This window comes from Artibeus jamaicensis, unplaced genomic scaffold (assembly GCF_021234435.1).
Source record: "Artibeus jamaicensis isolate MK-2021 breed Jamaican fruit bat unplaced genomic scaffold, CSHL_Jam_final contig_867, whole genome shotgun sequence".
In the NCBI taxonomy this organism is placed as follows: domain Eukaryota; kingdom Metazoa; phylum Chordata; class Mammalia; order Chiroptera; family Phyllostomidae; genus Artibeus; species Artibeus jamaicensis.
In genome coordinates, this window is record NW_026521995.1 from 3,516,498 (window position 1) to 3,537,088 (window position 20,591).

At 35.8% G+C, this 20,591-nt stretch overlaps 1 protein-coding gene across 2 annotated transcripts in view; it reads right to left on the reverse strand.

The window, feature by feature from the left end:
- DNAJC1 (DnaJ heat shock protein family (Hsp40) member C1) overlaps positions 1-20,591 on the reverse strand; it is a 263,953-nt gene that overhangs the window by 163,424 nt on the left and 79,938 nt on the right. For both annotated transcript variants that reach the window (XM_053654764.1, XM_053654765.1), the window contains exons 2-3: positions 6,759-6,860; positions 6,231-6,277 (exon numbers count right to left, since the gene is read on the reverse strand). In XM_053654764.1, the coding sequence (XP_053510739.1) occupies positions 6,231-6,277; positions 6,759-6,860 (149 nt within the window). The remainder of the gene's footprint in view (positions 1-6,230; positions 6,278-6,758; positions 6,861-20,591) is intronic.

Below are 20,591 nucleotides of genomic sequence, written 5' to 3' on the forward strand. Positions count from 1 at the left end.
TGACATCTAAACTAAAGGAGCCATACAGTCTACCTCTATCACAGTCTGCTGTAAAGACCCCTCGCAGAAGTCAGCAACAAAAGGCTCTCAGTAGAAGAAAAGTCAAGATAAGAGCTCTATTTATTGCCGTGAATTATACATTAATTGAATCAAATTCAGGATAAATTTTCTTGTCAATGTTTTTATTTCCACCTCTGTAGTGTGGTTCAGGGTTGAAATGGTTACGTATCTTATTTTATCAAAGTTTCTTAATGATGCAAAAGCCTATGAGTATCTTTTAATTTTGTATTGCTCACATTTCTTTAGAGAATTTAAAAAATCGCCAAATTAGAAACAGATGTGAAAGCAACCTACGCTTATATCAGATTTCTCAATAAAATTGTTTATTTGTAAACATTTAAGTGGCAATTTACTCATTTTTGGCCTTGCTAGAAGGGAAGAACAAAAATAAAAGCTTTCCTAATAAAGAAAAAGCTGATTTTTAAATCAGCTTTTTCTTTATAGTAAAACTTCAACTGAATTTAAATTTGCCTGTCAGATAGTTATTGAGGCAAATACTTTTAAGATTAAAAATCAGGAGTAACATTTATGATTGTAAACCTCGAAATGGTCACAAACATACACTGTATATTCAACATACACAACCTGTTAATCTTAGTTGAACACAACTCATTAAATATTCTAATCACACTATTCCAGAATTAAATCTTCACTTGAAAGGTCTAATTTGGTGCAACACAGTGACCAAAATATTTTAATTAAAAATATTCTGAGTTAGTCGCAGGCCTAATTACAGGAATAGAAATAGGGCCTATATTGTCAGGCAGGTCAGTAGAACTCAGTAGTAGGTTTTTCTCAAGTAAATTGACCGATCTAAGAATAATAGCGCAGCTGCTAAACTGCCAGTCTTGACATGTAAATCAATTTAAATGCAACAACTGCAGTAGCTACTTTGATAGTTATTAAATTGATACCTTGGAGATATGCTAAAAAAATAAAAGCAGAGGATTCATTACAGGCAACTTCTTTTTTTAGTAGGAAATACTTGTTTGAAATTTTAAAAAATTTATTAGCAAATCTAAAAATCCTGACTTTTAGATCAACTTAAATTATTAATCATAGCGGTATGTCAGAATAGCTAATCTTCAGAGCAAAGGACATTAATTAGTACCAAACTCTTAAAAGGCCAACAGTATAGTGTCCAAGAGTCTACAAATTAAAGTATGGTTGTATAGTGGTTGGATCATAAAAATTTTGATGTTTATTCTTTTTCGATATTGTAGCATTTCTTGAACATGAATACAAAAACATAATGATGATTTCATCAAAAGATATTATTCCTTTCCTCAAAAATTTGTATTTAAATAGATCTTTGTAAAAATGGACTTATTTTAAATTAGAGATTGGCAAAAAGGTTTCAAGGGATATAACACAAGATTACAACATTTGAATAAAGTTCAATGAATATTAAGTCTTGAATTTATTCAAAATCTAAATTCTACTTCAGATTTGTTGAAAGGAACAAAAGGTGACTATAAAAAATCATTTTTAGCCAACCTCTCTCATGAAATAACTTCATGTAAAGTGTGGCTATTAATAAAGAGCACCTAATAAAGCAGAACTATTACCTATGAGCGTTTACTAAGTATTAAATTTGATCTGTATTGAAAGAAAACACAGTGGGACTCACAGTTATGAATCTTATATTGAATATTTTATCACAATTGTTGAAATACAATGTGTCTCTTAACAGCTACTATTTTCTACCCACAATAAATCATATTCAGTGTACAGCCCAATTCAAGACAGCAAAACTTCATGCACTGAACACATGAACCAGAACTAGATATTTATTAGGCTATGTCTGCCACTCTAAACAAAAGTCTCCAAGGATTAAGCTTAGAATCAATGCTCTATTGATTTTACTATCAATGAACATTATGGTTCACGCAACTTGGCCATTTTAGGGGAAGATAGGGTCTATTATAGTTCACTTTTTAGAATATATGCTGTTAAAAGATAAATCACTGCTTTTCTGAAACACTGAAAAAATAAAAATATTTAAAAATAGACGCTATATTCATAAGTTATTTAAGAAAAATGTGTTGACAACATATAACATTTAAAGTATCACTATGGTATGTTTTTCTATATTTAACACGTAACACTTAAAATGTTCAGTAGTAACTGAACTCATACAAACTGCTGTTAACATTTAGTTAAAACCAGGTTAAGAATGTACACACATATTAACGTGTTCTAAGAAAACACAAAAGTAAATCTATGATGAAAATAGCATTAATGCAAAAAAATCACATGGAAATGTGATAAAGTCATTATCTTGAAAATTAAAACATTAATTGATCCATTCTACACATCCAACATATGGCCTAATATATGTTTACTTTGTCTGATTTTCTTAAAATGTACATGATGGACCTAAAATAATGGTTACATAATCATTAGTGAGTTCCATTCTACAATCTACAATTCATCATATATTTTCAGCCTAATATAAACATTGGAAAGCAGATAATTCTAAAAACACTTAAATTACCAGTAGAAAAAAAATCATGTAAATTTAAAACAGCATATTTTGAAATATAAAATAATCTATGAAACTATAATAGAAAGTGTACATATTATGAAAACAAATATGTAAATGATTCTAACATTGTCTAAAGTGTGAATTTTCTATGATACAAAGTTTAGACTATTAGCTTAAAACAATAGAGCAATAAACACCAAGGTCCAATTTTGAACTTTAGAGTATAAATAAATTGTACAAGATCATAAACATAAAATAATTCTAATTTAATTCATCTTACTCTCCTTTATAAAAAATATATGTGCCAAAAACTGTGGTACATGGCTCTTTATATATTGTATATAGTAAATATTTTTTATCCCCTAATTGAGGAAAGTACTAAGATTTTTTATTCTCAGGTTAATGTTTATTTTTATTCAAATACTACTGTAATCAAATATATAATAATAGGTAATAGATCTGTAAAAGTTTGGCAGATTAAGTCTGAAATAACTATTGTTTTCATCATTAGATTTGTAAATAAAACATAATTATATTTAGTAAACTGAAAACATACATTTAGCCTTTATAAATTTAGTACCATAAATTGACAAAAAAACCTGAAGTTGCACAACTGCATTAGCAGAAGAAAATTGGTTAGAAGTTTATAATGGACTGTAAACAAAATAAATATGCTAATATACACATTCCAGTATATATGTGTAACGAATGACTGGGTCTACTTAGTACTTTATTTCAGCTAATGTTCATGAAGGGCACTTGCATAGAAATTTATGTCAGAACACAGCTGAGCTGCTATTTCCCCAAATAAGCAAGTTAACTAAAGAATTTAAAGGGCTGCTATGTTAGGTTTCCTTACACTAATCAGAAAAATGTTATTTTCACAGTGTAGTCTTTGCCTTTGGGAGGAAAAAAGGCTTCATAGTTTACTCACAACTGCACTCCTAGGAATCTACCCAAGAGAACTGAAAACCATCTGTTCACACAAAGACTTGTGTTTGAATGTTCATGGCAACATTATTCATTATAGCCAAAAAGTGGAAACAAACTAAATGTCTACCAGTTCCTGATAAAGAAAAGTAGTGGATGGAATACTATTCAGTAGTAAAAAAGAATGAATATTGGTATATGCTACAATATGGATGTACTTCAAAAACATTATGATAGCAGAAAGCCAGCTGCAAAACACCATATATTACATGATCTCATTAATGTGAAATGTCTAGAACAGATAAATTTATAGATACAAAAAGATTAAGTTACGGCTGGGGTCAGAGTGTGGATTGCTTGCAAATGAGCTTGAAGAAGTGTTTTGAAGTGACGAGGTGTTTTAAAACTGGATTGTGGTGGTTTGCACAACTCTATAAATTCACAAAAATTAAGTGAATTATGTACTTAGGATATGTGACTTCTATAGTAAGCAAATTCTATCTAAATAAAGCTATTTAAAAGATAAAATAAAATTTGCCTTTTTCTTAAAAAAGTAAAAATATTATCCAGTTTGTTACTTATTCCATTGTTACCCCTTTTCTATCAAAATTTAAAGAATGCACCTGACTTTAGTGAAAACACAATTATTTGTAAGGGAAATAAAAAGGAAAACATGTCTATGACAATTTTCCAGATTGCAAATTCCTGGAAGGTCATGAATTTAAAAACATTTATTTAAACAATATTTATAATAAATGTGATACCAAAGAGCATTTTTTAAAATACCAGTGCAAGACAATCTTGTAGAAGATAAAAACTGACTATGCTCATTTTTCTTCCCCCTAAAGGAATTATAAACATTAGGTAATTGTCTGTAGAGATGATTTCTTCTATATGTTTAAATACTCATAGGTCACCTGCCCCAGGCACAAGCTTTAGAGGAGTGATTCTTAGATTGATTAGTTAAGACTTCTGCCTCAGGGAAAACCAGCTACCAAAGAGTTACTTGTCCCCAAAGGGGTATAAATACTAAAGCTGTTTGTGTAACTGTCAGATCCATTTTTTTCCTACTAACATACTCTAAAATAAATGCAAAGGGAACTAAATCCTAAGAAGAAAATGTTAGATAAGTCTACATTAATTTATAAATAAGAAGTGATTTGTTCTGAAAATTGATAAACAATCTGAGTAACTGAAAGAAAGTTTACTAACTTTTAAGAAAAGTGCAAGCAAGAAGACAAAATCCAATGCCAAAGATGCAGGAAGACTAAATAAAGCTATCTGTACAGACACATTCTTGATGTGTGAAACAAAACTTGGGGTTCAGTGAGAGAAACCAACTAGAAAATATGCATAGAGTGAGCAACACTTCTTTCAACACACTTCTAGGGCTCTTTCAACACTATATGGATTATCTCAAACCAGAGGAATGTTGGCTACGGAATCTGGACCAATGCCAGCCCTTGTTATAAAGCAAAGAACACTTCGAGAGCATATCTTGAGTCCTTGCTTTGCAATCTGCCAAACTGAGGTGTTCAAATTAAAGAGTTAGGATGAGAACAAGAGTGGTAGCTAACATTATAGGATATAGAATGATTCCAGATAATATATTTGAAGAAAGATTCAAAATGTCACATAGAATAATTTTGGGGGGTTGTCTTTAGGAATATTAGCTGGCCTTAGCCTAAAATCTCGAATATACTTTTTTCTTTAAGGGTACTATTTTACTGTAGAGCAATATTCAAACTGTAGATTGTGGCTTACTAGTGGCTCACGAAATTGATTTAGTTGACCACAACTAGCATTGTTTTAAAAAGAAAAATGACTTAGTCTAGACTAGCCTAGAATAGAAAATATCAGTCTGTTTCACTCAAAAGTGTTTTGTGAAATTTGTTTCATGTGTCTGTCTGTCGGTCTGTCCAGAGGCATGATGTAAAATGTATTTCTTACTGTAAGTCTGACTGAAAAAGCTTTGAAGCCCATCATGATATTGTCTACATTCCACACAGTCTGAAGGAGAAAAAGGGGGCCTCTCTGCAGTCTCCTCTTAGGTCACGGGCAGCATAAACTGCTGTATAAATATGTTACTAATCCTCTGAAGAAGGCATGGAGAAGTCTCCAAGTGAGAGGCTGTCTCCACTAACTAACCCTTAAAGCAGAATCACAGAGCAAAGGAAGAGAAGAGAAAGGAAGGTAAGGAGGCAAAACAAATAGGAGAAAGAGGAAAATATTTTTCTTTCATTCCTATCTTCTACACGCTCATATAAGTCTGTTCTCTCACTCACAAACTGGGTTTATTATTTTGTGAGGAAACATCAAGAGATGATAATAATTTGAATATCATCAACAGCCTAATTATAAAACATTTAAGGAAAAGGAAAGAAAAAGGACCACTAGGCGACAAATAGGAGCTATTATTGATATATCAAAAATGAACTGACATGTTTGAAATCAAGTGGTATTTGTATTTCCCAAGGCCTAGACACTTGTTAAAAATCTTATTTAATGAAGTCATGACTTGCTAACATTCTGACTCATGATCCTAAAGTCTGTAAGTACTGAATCAACCTAGTGAACTTTCAATATAAATTAACTCTGCTCTAAACACACATTTTAAAAACAATGCATTTCTTGGAAGGAACAAAAATGAAATACTAACTTATAATAAACTGTTTAATATGATAATTTTCCCTATATAAACTGAGACATCAAATTATAACATCTTAATTCAAAAGTAGAAATAAACACTCACCTCTGCCTTCGTTCATCATCCTTCAAAACTTCATAAATGGCCACCAACTAAAATAGAAACATTATTTTTAAATAAAAATACTCTGAACTACAAGAAATCACTTAGGAAGGTGAATATACTATAATGTACATGCAGAAAAACTTAATTGTTCATAAATAAAATGCACCAATAAAAACTTTAATTATAAGTAATATTTTCTGTTTTTAGTAGCACCTTACAAGGTTAGCAATGCTTACACCAAAATAAATCTTTGTGAAACATGCAAAGATAATAATCTTAAAATGTGCTTTTAAAAAGCAAAAGTGAAAAATTTAGACAAAAAAGTATGACAATTTCTCCAAGAATTTAGAGATTCTAATATAAAAATCTTGGTAAAAATATATTTTATAAAAAACTGAATAACATATATACATTATATTTCTATACCACATTCTCATTTTCAAATGGAATTATTTTACATATAAGTTATTACTTCTACCATAAACCTTTATAAATTTGTCACAAAACATAACAGCGTATTTCACTTACTTGTCTAAACTGAGTTTCTGCATTTTCATCTTTATTCTTGTCTGGATGCAAAGTTAATGAAAGCTTACGATATGCTTTTCTAATGTCTGCAGATGAAGCATCCTGGAGGTGGTGGGGGGAGGTGAAAAACACAAAGCAAACTTTGTCAGAAGAAGAAATTCCCAGAACCTTGTTAAGATCTGAGATGACAGCCAACCAAGTGCAGGACCCCAGGCAATGTAATTTGAGCAATCAGTCTAACAACCAGGCTATGCAACTGGTCTGCCCCACATGACTGAACAATTACTCAGTCTAATTTGGCTCTTCTCTTAACTTTTCATTACCATATAGTCATTTAAAGAAGACAGTATTTGGCAAAACTTTTCAAACACTTGCCTTCCTACAATTAACCAATAAATCTTTTTCAGTAATTAAGAGATCAAAAAGAAACAAATTAAAAATTAATACATTGGTGTGCCTTCAAATGTCTTTGAGAATGTTAAGGCCAGTTTCTAAATTCCAGGTTTACCATGTGTGGTTTCTTCATTGTTAATTACATTAAATTTACCATCATACAACAACCTATGGAATGTCAATTTCACATGTCATATGTATGTCTGTATGAAGGTAGTTAAATATGAATTTATCCAAAATAATTATAATTAAAAGTAGTTGTGTATATTATACTTAACACTTTTTTTTCAGTACTTTAAACACTGTCTTTAAAGGTGTCCAGTTTCCAAAGCCTGGTTTGCAGAAATAAATTTGCCCACTATGTATATATTATTATTGTAGTTTAAATATATTTAAAAGGTAATTGATAGTTCAGTAAGAGTACTTTGGATTAAGTGGATATCAAAATTAGATCTTACATAATCCTGTGTGCACAGGTAGACGCAGAGAACGTAATTTTACATGGCCATTACAAAAGACAACAACAAATAATAAAATACAACAGTACAGAACACACTGTCAAATTAGCTTTAAAACTCTCTCCACTAAGTTTAAAATTTATTCCAATAACTAACATGTCCATAGTGGGCCAAATGATTTAAAAAGTTGCTTATTAAATTTTATATCACTTTATAGCTGAATATTTGTCCAATAAATTTCTAAAACTACTAAAAACTTAAAATGACTAAAACACCAAAACAAACAAAAATCTGTATACTTGGGACTAAATAAGTGTTAAAGAAAGAAAGTTGATAAGAGGCAAAATAAGACGATATACAGTTAGTCTGTTAAGCTTCACTATATAAACCATTATTTTCATTACTATTCTGGAACTTATTGCTACTGGCTATCAATCAACTTAACAGTTTTAATTTAGGTGTGAATATTTTTGTGACTTGTGAAGAGATGAGGAGCTATAAAATTAACAGAGTAAGATTTGTGGGTAATATGGTTATAATTTTCATTCTAATTTGTTAAATGAAATTGATGTATTTCCTATACCTAAATAATAGATAACAGGTAGTAGAAAATGATAATTCACTGAAAATCTGTGATGAAAATTTTGTTGAGCAAAGAGGTCATGTGATATGAATGAATCATTTGAGACTTCAATTTTAGATTTTATTAAAAAACAGTGTCTGTATCATAGAGAAATTCCAAAAGTAGATTTCTTACAAAGTAGGAGCTTATGTATTTTCTTCAATTACAAAATCAGTATATGCTCATTATGGACCATCTAAGACTTACTTAAAAATAAAAATGACTATTAGTCTCATAAGGCATTTCCCTTATTTCAGTCTTGCTATTGATGACCCTAATCCTCCAATTTTTTTTCCACAGTATGTGCCCTATGTAACCAGATGGCTCTCCTATTTCAAAGTCTGCAGTAACTCCCAAGTGCCTTCATCATCTGTCTTTTCCAATCTTTTTAGCTTTATCTCCCACTATCTTGGCTCATCCTTTTAGTTGCCCAGATCATTACATGTTAGGAGGCTGTTCCCCTAATGTGTAATGATCTGTTTTGCACCCAGTTGTAGACAGTTTTGTCCTGACTAAAGAACAAGCCTCTCAGCTACAGACCATTCTTGCCTGACTATTTTCCTCTTAAGAATCTGCTCAGTAAGGTTATTTCATCAATAAGCTCCACCCTACATGGATAGAATTGAAAACTTCAGAGATTTCCCTACAAAGACATGCTCTAGACAAGTTGCAACTCAAACTGCATTATGTATGTATTAAATTTTAGTTAACTACTTAGTGAATTTTAACTTATTTTATTCTTTTAACAAAGCTATGCGTAAGTATAGTTGTTATCAGGCCCATTTCACTGGTGAGGTAAGTGAAGCAGAAAAGAGGTTAAGTAATGTGCTTAAGTTCATACTGCCCATAAATACATGAAAATAGAATACAGGACTTCCGCCAAGATGGAGGCATAGGTGGGAACACTTTGCGTCCTCGCACAACCAAGTCTAAAAACAACAAAGTTTTAACAATAAACGCAACCAAACCACACAGAAAATCGAATACGGAGTATGAAAACAACGAACTGCTCAACTAAACCGGTGAGAGGGGCAAAGCCAGCAGCGGAGCAGGTTGGGCAAAAAAGATCCCTGACCCGAGGGCATGGATCCCAGGTGCGGTCTAGCTACAGGCGGAACCCAGGGAAGAGGTGCGGCTGGCTGTCTGCAGTCGGTCACGCATTTGCACGCAGATAAACCAGTGAAGAGGTGGGCGTTGAGACAGATCGGACAGGCCCCAGTGGTTGATGCAGGGCGGCTGGCTCGCACATTTGCCCCTCGTATACACGGGGGTGGGGGGGTGGGGTGGGGCAAGCAGAGAGGGCTGCCATTGCTCCCTCTCTGACCCGCCCCCACATACAGCATCACAAACCAGCAACTGGGGTTGCCCTGCCCTGGTGAACAACTAAGGTGCCGCTCCTCATACATAACAGACAGGAACAGACTAAAACATGGCTCAAGAACAACTCAGAGCCCCAGAGCCAATAAATCTAAGCAATGAAGAAATAGCCAAACTATCAGATGCACAGTTCAAAACACTGGTGATCAGGATCCTCACAGAACTGGTTGATTTTAGTCACAAATTAGAGGAACATATGAAGGCTAAACTAATTGAAATGAATGGTAATGAACAGGAAACCAATAGTAATGGAAAGAAAATTGGGACTCAAATCAAGGGAGTGGACCAGAAGGAAGAAAAAAATGACCAAACAGAAAAATATGAAGAAACAAGAATTCAAAAAAATGAGGAGAGGCTTAGGAACCTTCAGGACATCTTTAAACGCTCCAACATCCGAATTACAGGGGTACCAGAAGGGAAAGAGGAACAGTTATGAGTGGAAAACTTATTTGAACAAATAACAAAGGAGAATTTCCCCAATCTGGCAAAGGAAATAGACTTCCAGGATATCCAGGAAGTTCAGAGAGTCCCAAAGAAGTTGGAGCCAAGAAGAAACACACCAAGGCACATCATCATTACATTAGCCAAGATTAAAATGAAGGAGAGAATCCTAGAAGCAGCAAGAGATAAGGGGACAGTCACCTACAAAGGAGTTCCCATCAGACTGTTAGCTGATTTCTCAAAAGAGACCTTACAGGCAAGAAGGGGCTGCAAAGAAGTATTCCAAGTCATGAAAACCAAAGACCTACAACCAAGATTGCTCTATCCAGCAAAGTTTTCATTTAGAATGGAAGGGCAGATAAAGTGCTTCTCAGATAAGATCAAATTCAAGGAGTTCATCATCACCAAGGCCTTATTATACAAAATGCTAAAGGGACTTACTGAAGAAAAAGAAGATAAAAAAGATGAACAGTGAAAGAACAGCAAACTCACAGTTATTAAGAACCACACCTAAAACAAAAGCAAACTAAAAGGACAGCTAGATCAGGAGTGAACCATAGAAATGAAGATCACATGGAGGGTTAGCAGCAGGGGAGTGGGAGAAGGAGAAGGGGGGAGAAGGTACAGAAAATAAGTAGCATAGACAGTAGATAGAAAATAGATAGGGGAGGGTAAAAATAGTAGGGGAAATATAAAATCTAAAGAACTTGAGACACGTGTTCATGAACTAAAGGGGGGGAATGGTGGGGGAGGGGAGTGCAGGATGGAGGGGAATGGAGGGGGGAAAATAGAGCACATATAATGGCATACTCAATAAAAGAAAAAAAAAAAAGAATACAAACCCAGAAAATACTGCATCATATTCAGAGGTCTCTATGTTGGCTCTTTAGACTCAATTAGTAGATTTGGGCTAGTCATTTCACAAGGGGCTATAGCTTTGGAAAGGCAATGAGAACAATGGCTACATTCTTACTGATCTGATAAACTATGGAAAACATCCAACAAGTACTGTGTGATATGTTCAATGGCATTTTAAAAAGTAAAGACCCTAACAATATATCAGTTGCACCAAGACAAAGAAATAAGGCCCAAATGAAAGAACACAGCAGAACCTCAGAAAGAGAAGTGATGAGGAGACTGACAACCTATCTGATGGAGAATTTAAAGCCCTGGTAATCAAAATGCTCAGAAAACTGATTGAGCATGGTTGAAAAATGAAAGAACAAATGAAAGATACCCAAAAAGAAATAAAGTAAAATATTCAGGGAACCAACAGTGATAAAAAAAAGGAACCAGGATTCAAAACAACAATTTGGAACACAAGGAAGAAATAAACATCCAACTGGATCAGAACAAAGAAACAAGAATCCAAAAAAACGAAGCGAGGCTAAGGAATCTCTGGGACAACCTGAAACATTACAATATCTGAATTATAGGGGTGCCAGAAGGAGAAAAACAGCAGCAAGAAATTGAAAACTTATTTGAACAAATAATGAAGAAAAACTTCCCCAATCTGGCAAAGGAAACAGATTTCCAGGAAGTTCAGGAAGCCCAGAGAGTTCCAAAAAAGTTGGACCCAAAGGGGAACACACCAGAGCACATCATCATTAAGTTAACCAAGATTAAAGACAAAGAGAAAATCCTAAAAGCAGCAAGAGATAAGGAGGCAGCTACAAAGGAGGTCCCGTAAGGCTATCAGCTGATTTCTCAAAAGAAACCTTAAGGGCAAGAAGGGGATGGACAGAAGTATTTGAAGTCATGAAAGGCAAGGAACTACATCCGAGATTACTCTATACAGCAAAGCTTTCATTTAGAATGAAAGGGCAGATAAAGTACGCCCCAAATAAGGTCGAGTTAAAGAAGTTTGTCATCACCAAGCCCTTATTATATGAAATGTTAAAGGGACTTATCTAAAAAAAAAAAAAGAAGATAAAAGATATGAACAATAAAACGACAACAAACTCACAACTATCAACAAATGAACCTAAAAGAAAAGAAAAACCATGAAAACAAAAACTGAGCAAACAACCAGAACAGGAACATCTCACCGAGGGAGTTCAGTGGGAAGGGAGAAACATGGGGGAAAAGGTACTGGGAAGAAGCATAATTAGTAGGCATAAAATAGATCGGGAGAGATAAAAATGGTATAGGAAACAAAGGACTCAAATAACTTATATGTACAACCCATGGACATGAACTAAGGTAGGGGGAATGCTGGAGGGTTGGAGGGACAGGGTTGAGGGGGGATAATAGGAGAAAAATTGAGAAAACTGTAATAGCATAACCAATAAAAAATACTTTTTAAAAAGTATATAAGTAAAAGACCCTGCTATGTTAGGTTTTCCAACACATTTTACATCATATTCCTACTAGAAACCTGAATGTTTCTAGTAGAAATGAGTGAAACCTGAACATACATCTCCTATACTCAATAGATTACATCTTTTATCTCTCTGGCTTGCAGAGAAATAATTTTGAAAAGGTTATGGGTGGACTAGCCATCTTTAATAATGTCGACATCAGGAGATCCACTGAGTTTAATTGCCAGAATTGTTTTCCTTCTAAACTGAATAAGGTTCTTTGACAAGAAGACACAAATTGTCTTAATACTTGGATAACTTCTATAAAGAAGAGACATATGTTCATTCATTTAAAAAAAAAATGAGAGCAATATGTTTGTCAAAATTGTAACAGTGCAATGGGACATTAGCAAAAATGGAAGAGTAGGGAACTCCAAGGACCTTGCCCTGAAAAGAAACAATACATAATCTGGTAAAAACTGTCCAAATTAACTTTATCTGAACTCTGCAAACAAGTCAAAGTATTATAGCAATCAGGCAAGACACTCTCAATCAAGAAAAAGGCAGCTCATTATCAGGTAGGGTCTTGAAGATGACAATCTGAATTCTTGGTTTGGGTTCCTAGTTCTGGAGGATCAAAGCAGAATTTGTTCCTAAAAAACAAAACTGTTTTTGTTTGGTCTGTCATTGGCTCCCTGACAAATTGTGTAAGGGTCTGCTCTTACTTTATCAAACACAGAACTTTTCTAGGGTAAAGAAGCCACTAACCAGGACATCTGTCAAAAACTTTTAAAGGTAAATTTGTAAACTGGTGCCAAACAGGCAAGAGATAGCTATTAGAGCATACAACAGACACATCAAAAAGCCTGAAAGGGGGCCCTGGCTGGTGTAGCTCAGTGGATTGAGCACGGGCCTGCGAACCAGACAATCCCCGTTGGATTCCCAGTCAGGGCACATTCCTGGGTTGCAGGCCAGTTCCCTGCAGGCCAATTCCCAGCAGGGGACGCACGAAAAGCAACCATACATTGATGCTTCTCTCCCTCTCTCCTTCCCTTTTCCTCTAGAAGATAAATAAATAAAATCTTTAAAATTTAAAAAAAAAAAAAGCCTGAAAGGAAATCAGGGACTAAGATGCTTTGGAAATATGGGCTTTGAAAAGCTTGACATATTCCTTGGAAACGATTAGGTCACGTGCATACCCAAGGTGGAGTACATACTCAGAAAGAGTACTTAGAGCCTTCTAAGAAGACCCTGAATTCTCACTACTGGCTGTTCCTTAGGCTGTGCTCAAGCAGGAAATGAGAACCCTGAAAGGGGGATTCCTGAAGGGAATCTTTTCATAAGAGAATCCTGAAAGCAGTGAGAAGAAACCCATAATGTACAAGTGATTCTCAATAATACTATCAGCTAATTTCTCATCAAAACCAAGGAAACTAGAAGGTACTAAAATGACATATATAAAGTGCTAAAAATATGCATTAACCAAGAACTGTATAACAAACAAAACTGTCTCTCAAAAATATAAAGAAATCAAGATATTTCAATTAAAAATTGAGAGTACACTGCTAGTACACTTGTTCTACAAGAAAAACTCCAGGGAATCCCTTCAGGATGAAAGGAAAAAATACTAAAAAGTGACTCAAATCTATATGAAAAGTAAAGAACACTGGAAAAAATCACTAAATAATACTACAGCGATAATTATAAATCTGTGTCATAAGTAAAATAATAACAAATCTATGTCGACAGGCATAAATGTATAAAGATGTAATCTGCAACATTAATTACATAAGGGAAACAGCTATGTAGAAAATGCAATTTTTATGATTGAAACTAAACTGGTATTAATTTAAATTAGATTGCTGTAACTTAAGATGTCAATTGTAATCCCCATGACAAACACTTAAAAAAAATCTACTTTAGTAAGAGAAAAAAAGAATAAAATGATACCCTAGAAAATGAGATCTGATACAATAGAAATAAGTAAAGAAGGAATTGAGAAGCACAGAAGATATAAAATATATGGAAAAGAGCAAAGTGCCAAAAGTAAGTCTATCCATATCCATGATTATTTTAAATGTAATTGGATTAAACTCTCCAATCAAAAGCCAGAAAGTACAGAAAAAATGAGATCACCATAAAACCATAAAACCATAAAAATGGAGATCACATGAGGGTTAGCAACAGGAGAGTGGGAGGAGAAGGGGGGAGAAGGTACAGAGAATAAGTAGCATAGAAGGTAGGTAGAAAGTAGACAGGGGGGCAAGAATAGTATGGGAAATATAGAATCTAAAGAACTTGTGACACATGGACATAAACTTAAGGGGGGGAATGGTGGGGGACGGGGTGTGCAGGGTGGAGGGGAATGAAGGAGGGGAATGGGACAACTGTAATGGCATAATCAATAAAATATTTTTAAAAAAAAAGAGAGAATGAAATCAGGTGTTCAAACAAAAACTTGTACAAATTGTTCAAAGCAGTATTATTCACAACACCCAAAAAGTGGAAAAGACCCAAATATCTACCAACTAGTAAATGGACAAACAAAATGTAATATAGGTATGTTACCCATAAAATGAATATTATCAGACATGAAAAGAAATGAGTACTGATACACACTACTACAACCTGAATAAACCCTGATCTGATGCAGCTCAACATAGAGATGCTTAACATGTGTGGGTTTAAACATAAATAAACCCTTTACTAGCCATGTGATTTTGGACAAATTAACTGGTCTACGTTTCAATTTTTCTTCTGTAAAATGGGGATGATAGTGCTATAACACCTAAAAGATTGCTGTGGTGTTTAAATTTTGAATGATGTGTTTACCATATAGTTAGTGCTGAGTGAATAAAACTATATTATAAAATGCAGGCTTTTAGAAGTCACAATTTCTCTTCCATTTTAACACTTGGCAAATCTGACTTGTTTATTTAGATTAGTGCATTAGCTCATAAGGACTAGAGAACCGAGGAGAGTGAAATAGATTGAGGTTTTCTTAAATGTATTGATTTGGCAATTTTTTTTTTTAAGATTTTATTTATTTATCTTTAGAGGGGAAAGGAAGGAGAGAGGGAGAGAACTGGCCTGCAACCCAGGCATGTGCCCTGACTGGGAATCGAACCGTGGTTGCTTGGTTCCCAGGCCCGCACTCAATCCACTGAGCTACACCAGCCAGGCTGATTTGGCAATATTTATTGAGTACCTACTACATGCAAGCATTGAGGATATAAAGATAAACAAATACAATCTCTATCTTCAAAGAGTTCTGCAAAGTAAGAGCACTGAAAACTTTGCCTTAAGTAAACCAAAAGAAATTTTTCATTTTACTTTATGTCAGGGAATGGCAAACTTTTTCTGTAAAGGTCAGACAGTGAATATTCAATATTTTAGGCTTTGCAGGCCAATGTCTCTGTTGTAACTATTCAACTCTGCCATTGTAGTGAGAAAGCAGCCACAGGCAATATATAAACAAATGGGTGTGACAGTTTCCCAATAACATTTCATTTTGAAAAATAGGTAGTAGCTCATTTTAAGCCATGGACTATAGTTTGTTGACCCCTGATTTATATCAATGGACTGCCAATCTAAAATTCATTTTATTTACAGTGGGTTGGTAAATATCAGTAAATGTGTGACTTACCATTTTTTGTAAGGTTTTCCAAATGGTATAAAATACATGACTAATTAACCAAAGCAAAAATCAGAAGACCTTATGATTTTGACCGAAGAAAACTCTTAATTAAACTTCCTATTGCCTTGAAAAAACTCAAGGATATTAAATTCAAGAGAACATATTATTGGCTATCAGATTCAGTAAGAAAGGAAAACTATAGTTATATAAATTATATATCTAGGTATATACTAGATTTATAGTTGAAGGACTTCAAAGTCTATTTAACTAACATCCACGAATCTTAAGTAGAGTTACTACCCAAGATCAACTGCCTCAAAGTGAGTACTTCTATGTAATTTTTCTAACATGGCCCTTGAGTCATTTTCATATCTCACATTATTAATTAAAAGCTCAAGATAAACTCTTAAAAATATATTCCTTCTATCCTGGCCTTTTCGCTTAAATGTATCAGTTCAACATGTATCAGTCTACTCTCCTCTGCCCCTCCCAAAAAGCCAACAAAAAATAAACAACAAACCATATGCCTGTGTATAAGTGCGTTTAGCAGTAGAAAAACTAAATAATATAGATATTTAAAGGAAGTTGTCTCTGTTCAGTGGACCAGGAGGATAAGGCAGGACACTTGTATTCATCATACCTTCAGGACTATGGGATTTTATACCAGGTAATATAAAATTCAACATAAATTGAAAAAGGACAATGTTTTAAAGAAATACTTATTTTCCATGGTAAAAATAAATAAATAAAATAAAGTAGTTTACTTCATGATAACTCTTAAGGCTGGGCTTCTATGGCTAATCTACTGAAAAAGAAGCAAGGAAAGCTCTGAGTTCTTCCACACAGATCATTGTTAAAGTCAACTGCCTTTGGAGAAATCTGTTCAGATTTATGTAAGATTATAACTTTCATTTATTTTCTTAGCCTTAAACTACACACACACACACACACACACACACACATCAATGATAGGTTAGTGTACATCAAAATTCTGATTACTGATGCTCATATAAAATATTTATCTTATTATCCTTTGAGAGTCAAGATCAGTAAGAGTGATTTGGTGACAAATCAGATCATTTCCAGTGCAGTAAAAGAGGAATGGCACTGGCTGGTGTGGCTCAGCTGGTTGGAGTGTAATCCTGTAACCTGAAAGGTCACAAGTTCATTTCCCAGTCAGGGCACGTGCCTAGGTTGTAGGTTCAGTCCCTGGTTGGGGCACAAAGAAGAAACAGATGATCAGTGTTTCTCTCTCACACAAATGCTTCTTTCCTCTTTCTCCCTTCCTTCCCCTCTCTCTAAAATCAGTAAGGAAGTTCTTGGGTGAGGATAAAAAAAGAAAAGAGAGAGAGAGAGAAATGTATTGTGCTCTCTTAACTTTCAACTTGTATCTAAATAAATCTAGCTTAATAATAACATGTTAATCTAAGTTGGACACACCTCTGCCCTCCCCTTAAGATTAAAAAGGTAAACATTCTCCAAAACGTAGATAAACAGAGTTTGTAGTCTCAAAAGACAGCTGTTTCTAGTATCTAATTACTGGGGTACCAAGTTGGCAGGAACCTCAGATCAACCATTCACAAGACACAATCATTATTTCTGGTAATCAGATTAGTTATCTTAGACTATATTTTGCAACTAATTTATCTTGAAATGAGGTCTCTTTAACAAGTCAGTGGCAGGGGGTGGGGGGGGAGTGAGAGGAACAGTTTTATATCAAAGACATTTGAGAGACAGAACAACCAGATGTAATATATGAGCCTTGTTTGGTCTCTGATTCAAACAAAACCAAGATAAAAAGACATTTTGAGACAACTGGCAGTATCTGAATAAGAACTAGTACATGCTATTAAGGAGTTATTATTAATTTTATTGGGTGGGGTCATTGTATCATGGTTAATCAGAAAATGTCTTTAAGAGATGTATAATGTTGTTTGTCTGATATTCACGTTGAAATATTCAGGAAAAAAGGATAATGTGGCAAAATATTGACATCTTAAATATGGAGGATCATTAAACTATTCTACTGTGTGTTTTTATATATTAATAATAAAAAGCAAAAAAATACAGTGGTACAAAGGTGAACAATAAGTCACACAACATATAATCTAAATACATTTTGACTGGTTATTTGTTAAGTATGTTTAGTTAGTGTTCTTGAAACACAAGAGATATGTCATCAGAAACAATCTAATAATAGCTTAGAATTTAAAAAAAAGAACAGGGAATTCCAAGATGGCTGCAGAGCAGGTAGAAGCTGTACCTACTTGCTCCAGGACCCAAACTGGATTTACAGCTAAATTACAGAGCAATCAACCTGAACAACCAAAGGAAGGCTAGCTGAACTAAAATATCATAACCAAGGATTACAAAAGAAGCCATGGAGACTAGTAAGAAGGGTGGAATTTGGGAAAGGAATAGCCTCTGCACTCAGGTGTGCAGCTCAGAGGAATACTGCAGCTGCAAAACTAGTTCCCCCTAGAAGTGAGAGGTCTAAGCCCCATACAGGGATCCCCAACCCAGAACAACAGAAGTAGGAATAGAAGCCCATGTAGCATCCAGCAGTGAAATCAGTGGGGATTTAGTCCTCCTGGGACACTCAGACTGCATTCCTCCTCCCCTGCCAAGGAAGAGCAAGCCTGTTGTTACAGCACTAGCCTGAGGAGTTCACAGTCCAGACTCCAACTGCCTTACCCAGGTCCTGCAAAACGGTCTGCTGGCTATACCCAGCAGGGACTTGAAGGGGCCTCCTTTTTGTTTCTGGGGATCTTTTGGTGAAGACCCTGATAGTGAGTAAACTCTGTGGCTTGGGTAAGAAAGCCTGTCTCCCTTACCTCAAGCGCAAAGCCAGTGTCCCTCCTCAAACCTGTTGAGTCACTCAGCCTCCCCCATTGTGAACAGCATGACCAATAAAATGGCATTGGTCCAATCAAGACAGCATAAAGTATATAACACACAGTGGAACCACTCATGTCAACCAAAATGGCTGTCAGTCAGCCACGACACTTTGGTTCAAGAGGGAAACTGCCTAAGTCAGAATAGACACATCTGGCCAAGAAGACACACCTAAGACATCTGCAGAAGTAATCAAAATAGCCAAGTCTACAGAGCAGGACCACTCATATATAAATTCCCCACTCACTAACAGGGGTGTCAAGCAGAACATCCATATACCACCCACAGACTTCTGGACAAATTCCCCACTTGGCATCCAGGGTGCCAAGACATTTATCAAAAAGACTCAGAAGGGTAGAGTACACCACTTTCAAGGCATAACTGAGGCAGGCTCCAGACCACTGCTGAGACAGCCAAGCTCCACGTACCAGAGAGCTGCTCCATGCCACACTGATCACCCTTGGCATTGGCCACCAGGGGCTCTGCCCAGCAGGACTGGAAACTATCTGCCTTGCTGCCCACTTGGCTCTGGAGATCACTCCCTGTAAGATGCTGAAGACTTCCCTGCCCACCAAGCTGTCTCCTGGGCCTTCATCCCTCCTGGGACTCAGGTTCATTATCCCCCACTGATTATACGTGTGTATAATTCTCTTAGATTGTTAGAGTGTGAGTAGGATATTAATGTAGTTGATGATCTACTTGGAGTGAACCTGCATTCAATAAAAGCTGAGTTAATAGCATAATTACTGTGTGTGACTCTTGTCTATTCCTTGGTGCCAGGCTGCTCAGCAGGCAGCTAGTGGAGCAGTTGCCTGGCTGACATAGGAAAGACTATATCATGAACTTATGCTCAGGACATCCATCCTGCTGAATTCCATGGTACAGAGGAGCCGCACAAGTTGGAACTTTTGGCCCATCTTGCTGAGTTTGGCAGTGCAAGGGAGCTGTGCAAAGCAGGAGCTTTTTACCCTATCCTACGAACCAGCCACATGAAGAGATTGGAGTTTCATGCAGAACTGAGACCTTCAGCCCCATCCTGCTTGGTTGAGCAGTGCAAGAGGAACTGGGGAGCCATGCCGAGCTGCGATTTTCAAACTGTGTCTCCTGCAGAGGCTCTTGTCCGGGAACCAGATGAATGAGTTCTGGGCTACGTGGATACACTGTGTGAGAAGGCAAATCCAATCTTTCCTGCAAGTTCAGTCTCAGCTACCCTGGGAAGCTGTGCCCATCCTCTTCTGAAAACTTTTGGGTACCACCCAATATGGGAGACTATTTGGATTAGCTCTGCCAAGTCCTGAAACCCCTGCTGGGCATAGTTCCATGGGGGAAAATGAGAGAGGCTCAGTGGTGGACATTCAAAGTGGGAGACCCTTAGGGGCTACTGTTTAAGACCAGGACAAGTGCTTAGCTCCTCCTGTAGGCTGGGCTGGTGTAATTCTCAAAAAGAAAATTTTTTGATCTATCCTCCTGAGCAGCTGAGCTGGGCAGCTGGGCTTGCTAGTGCAGAAGTAATGGCTGGCTGCACCCTGGGTGAACCTGCAGCAAGTCCCCCTAGGGGGAATTAGAGCTGCAGACTCCAGCAGAGACTGAGGGGTTTGCCTCCGAAGTGGGAGCCACTTTCCTCTCACTGAGTGCTTGACTATGGTGCTAAAGTAGTGGACCCACTAGCCCTGTCCTCTGACCTTGGCTGCCCTGCACTACCTAGCCCTC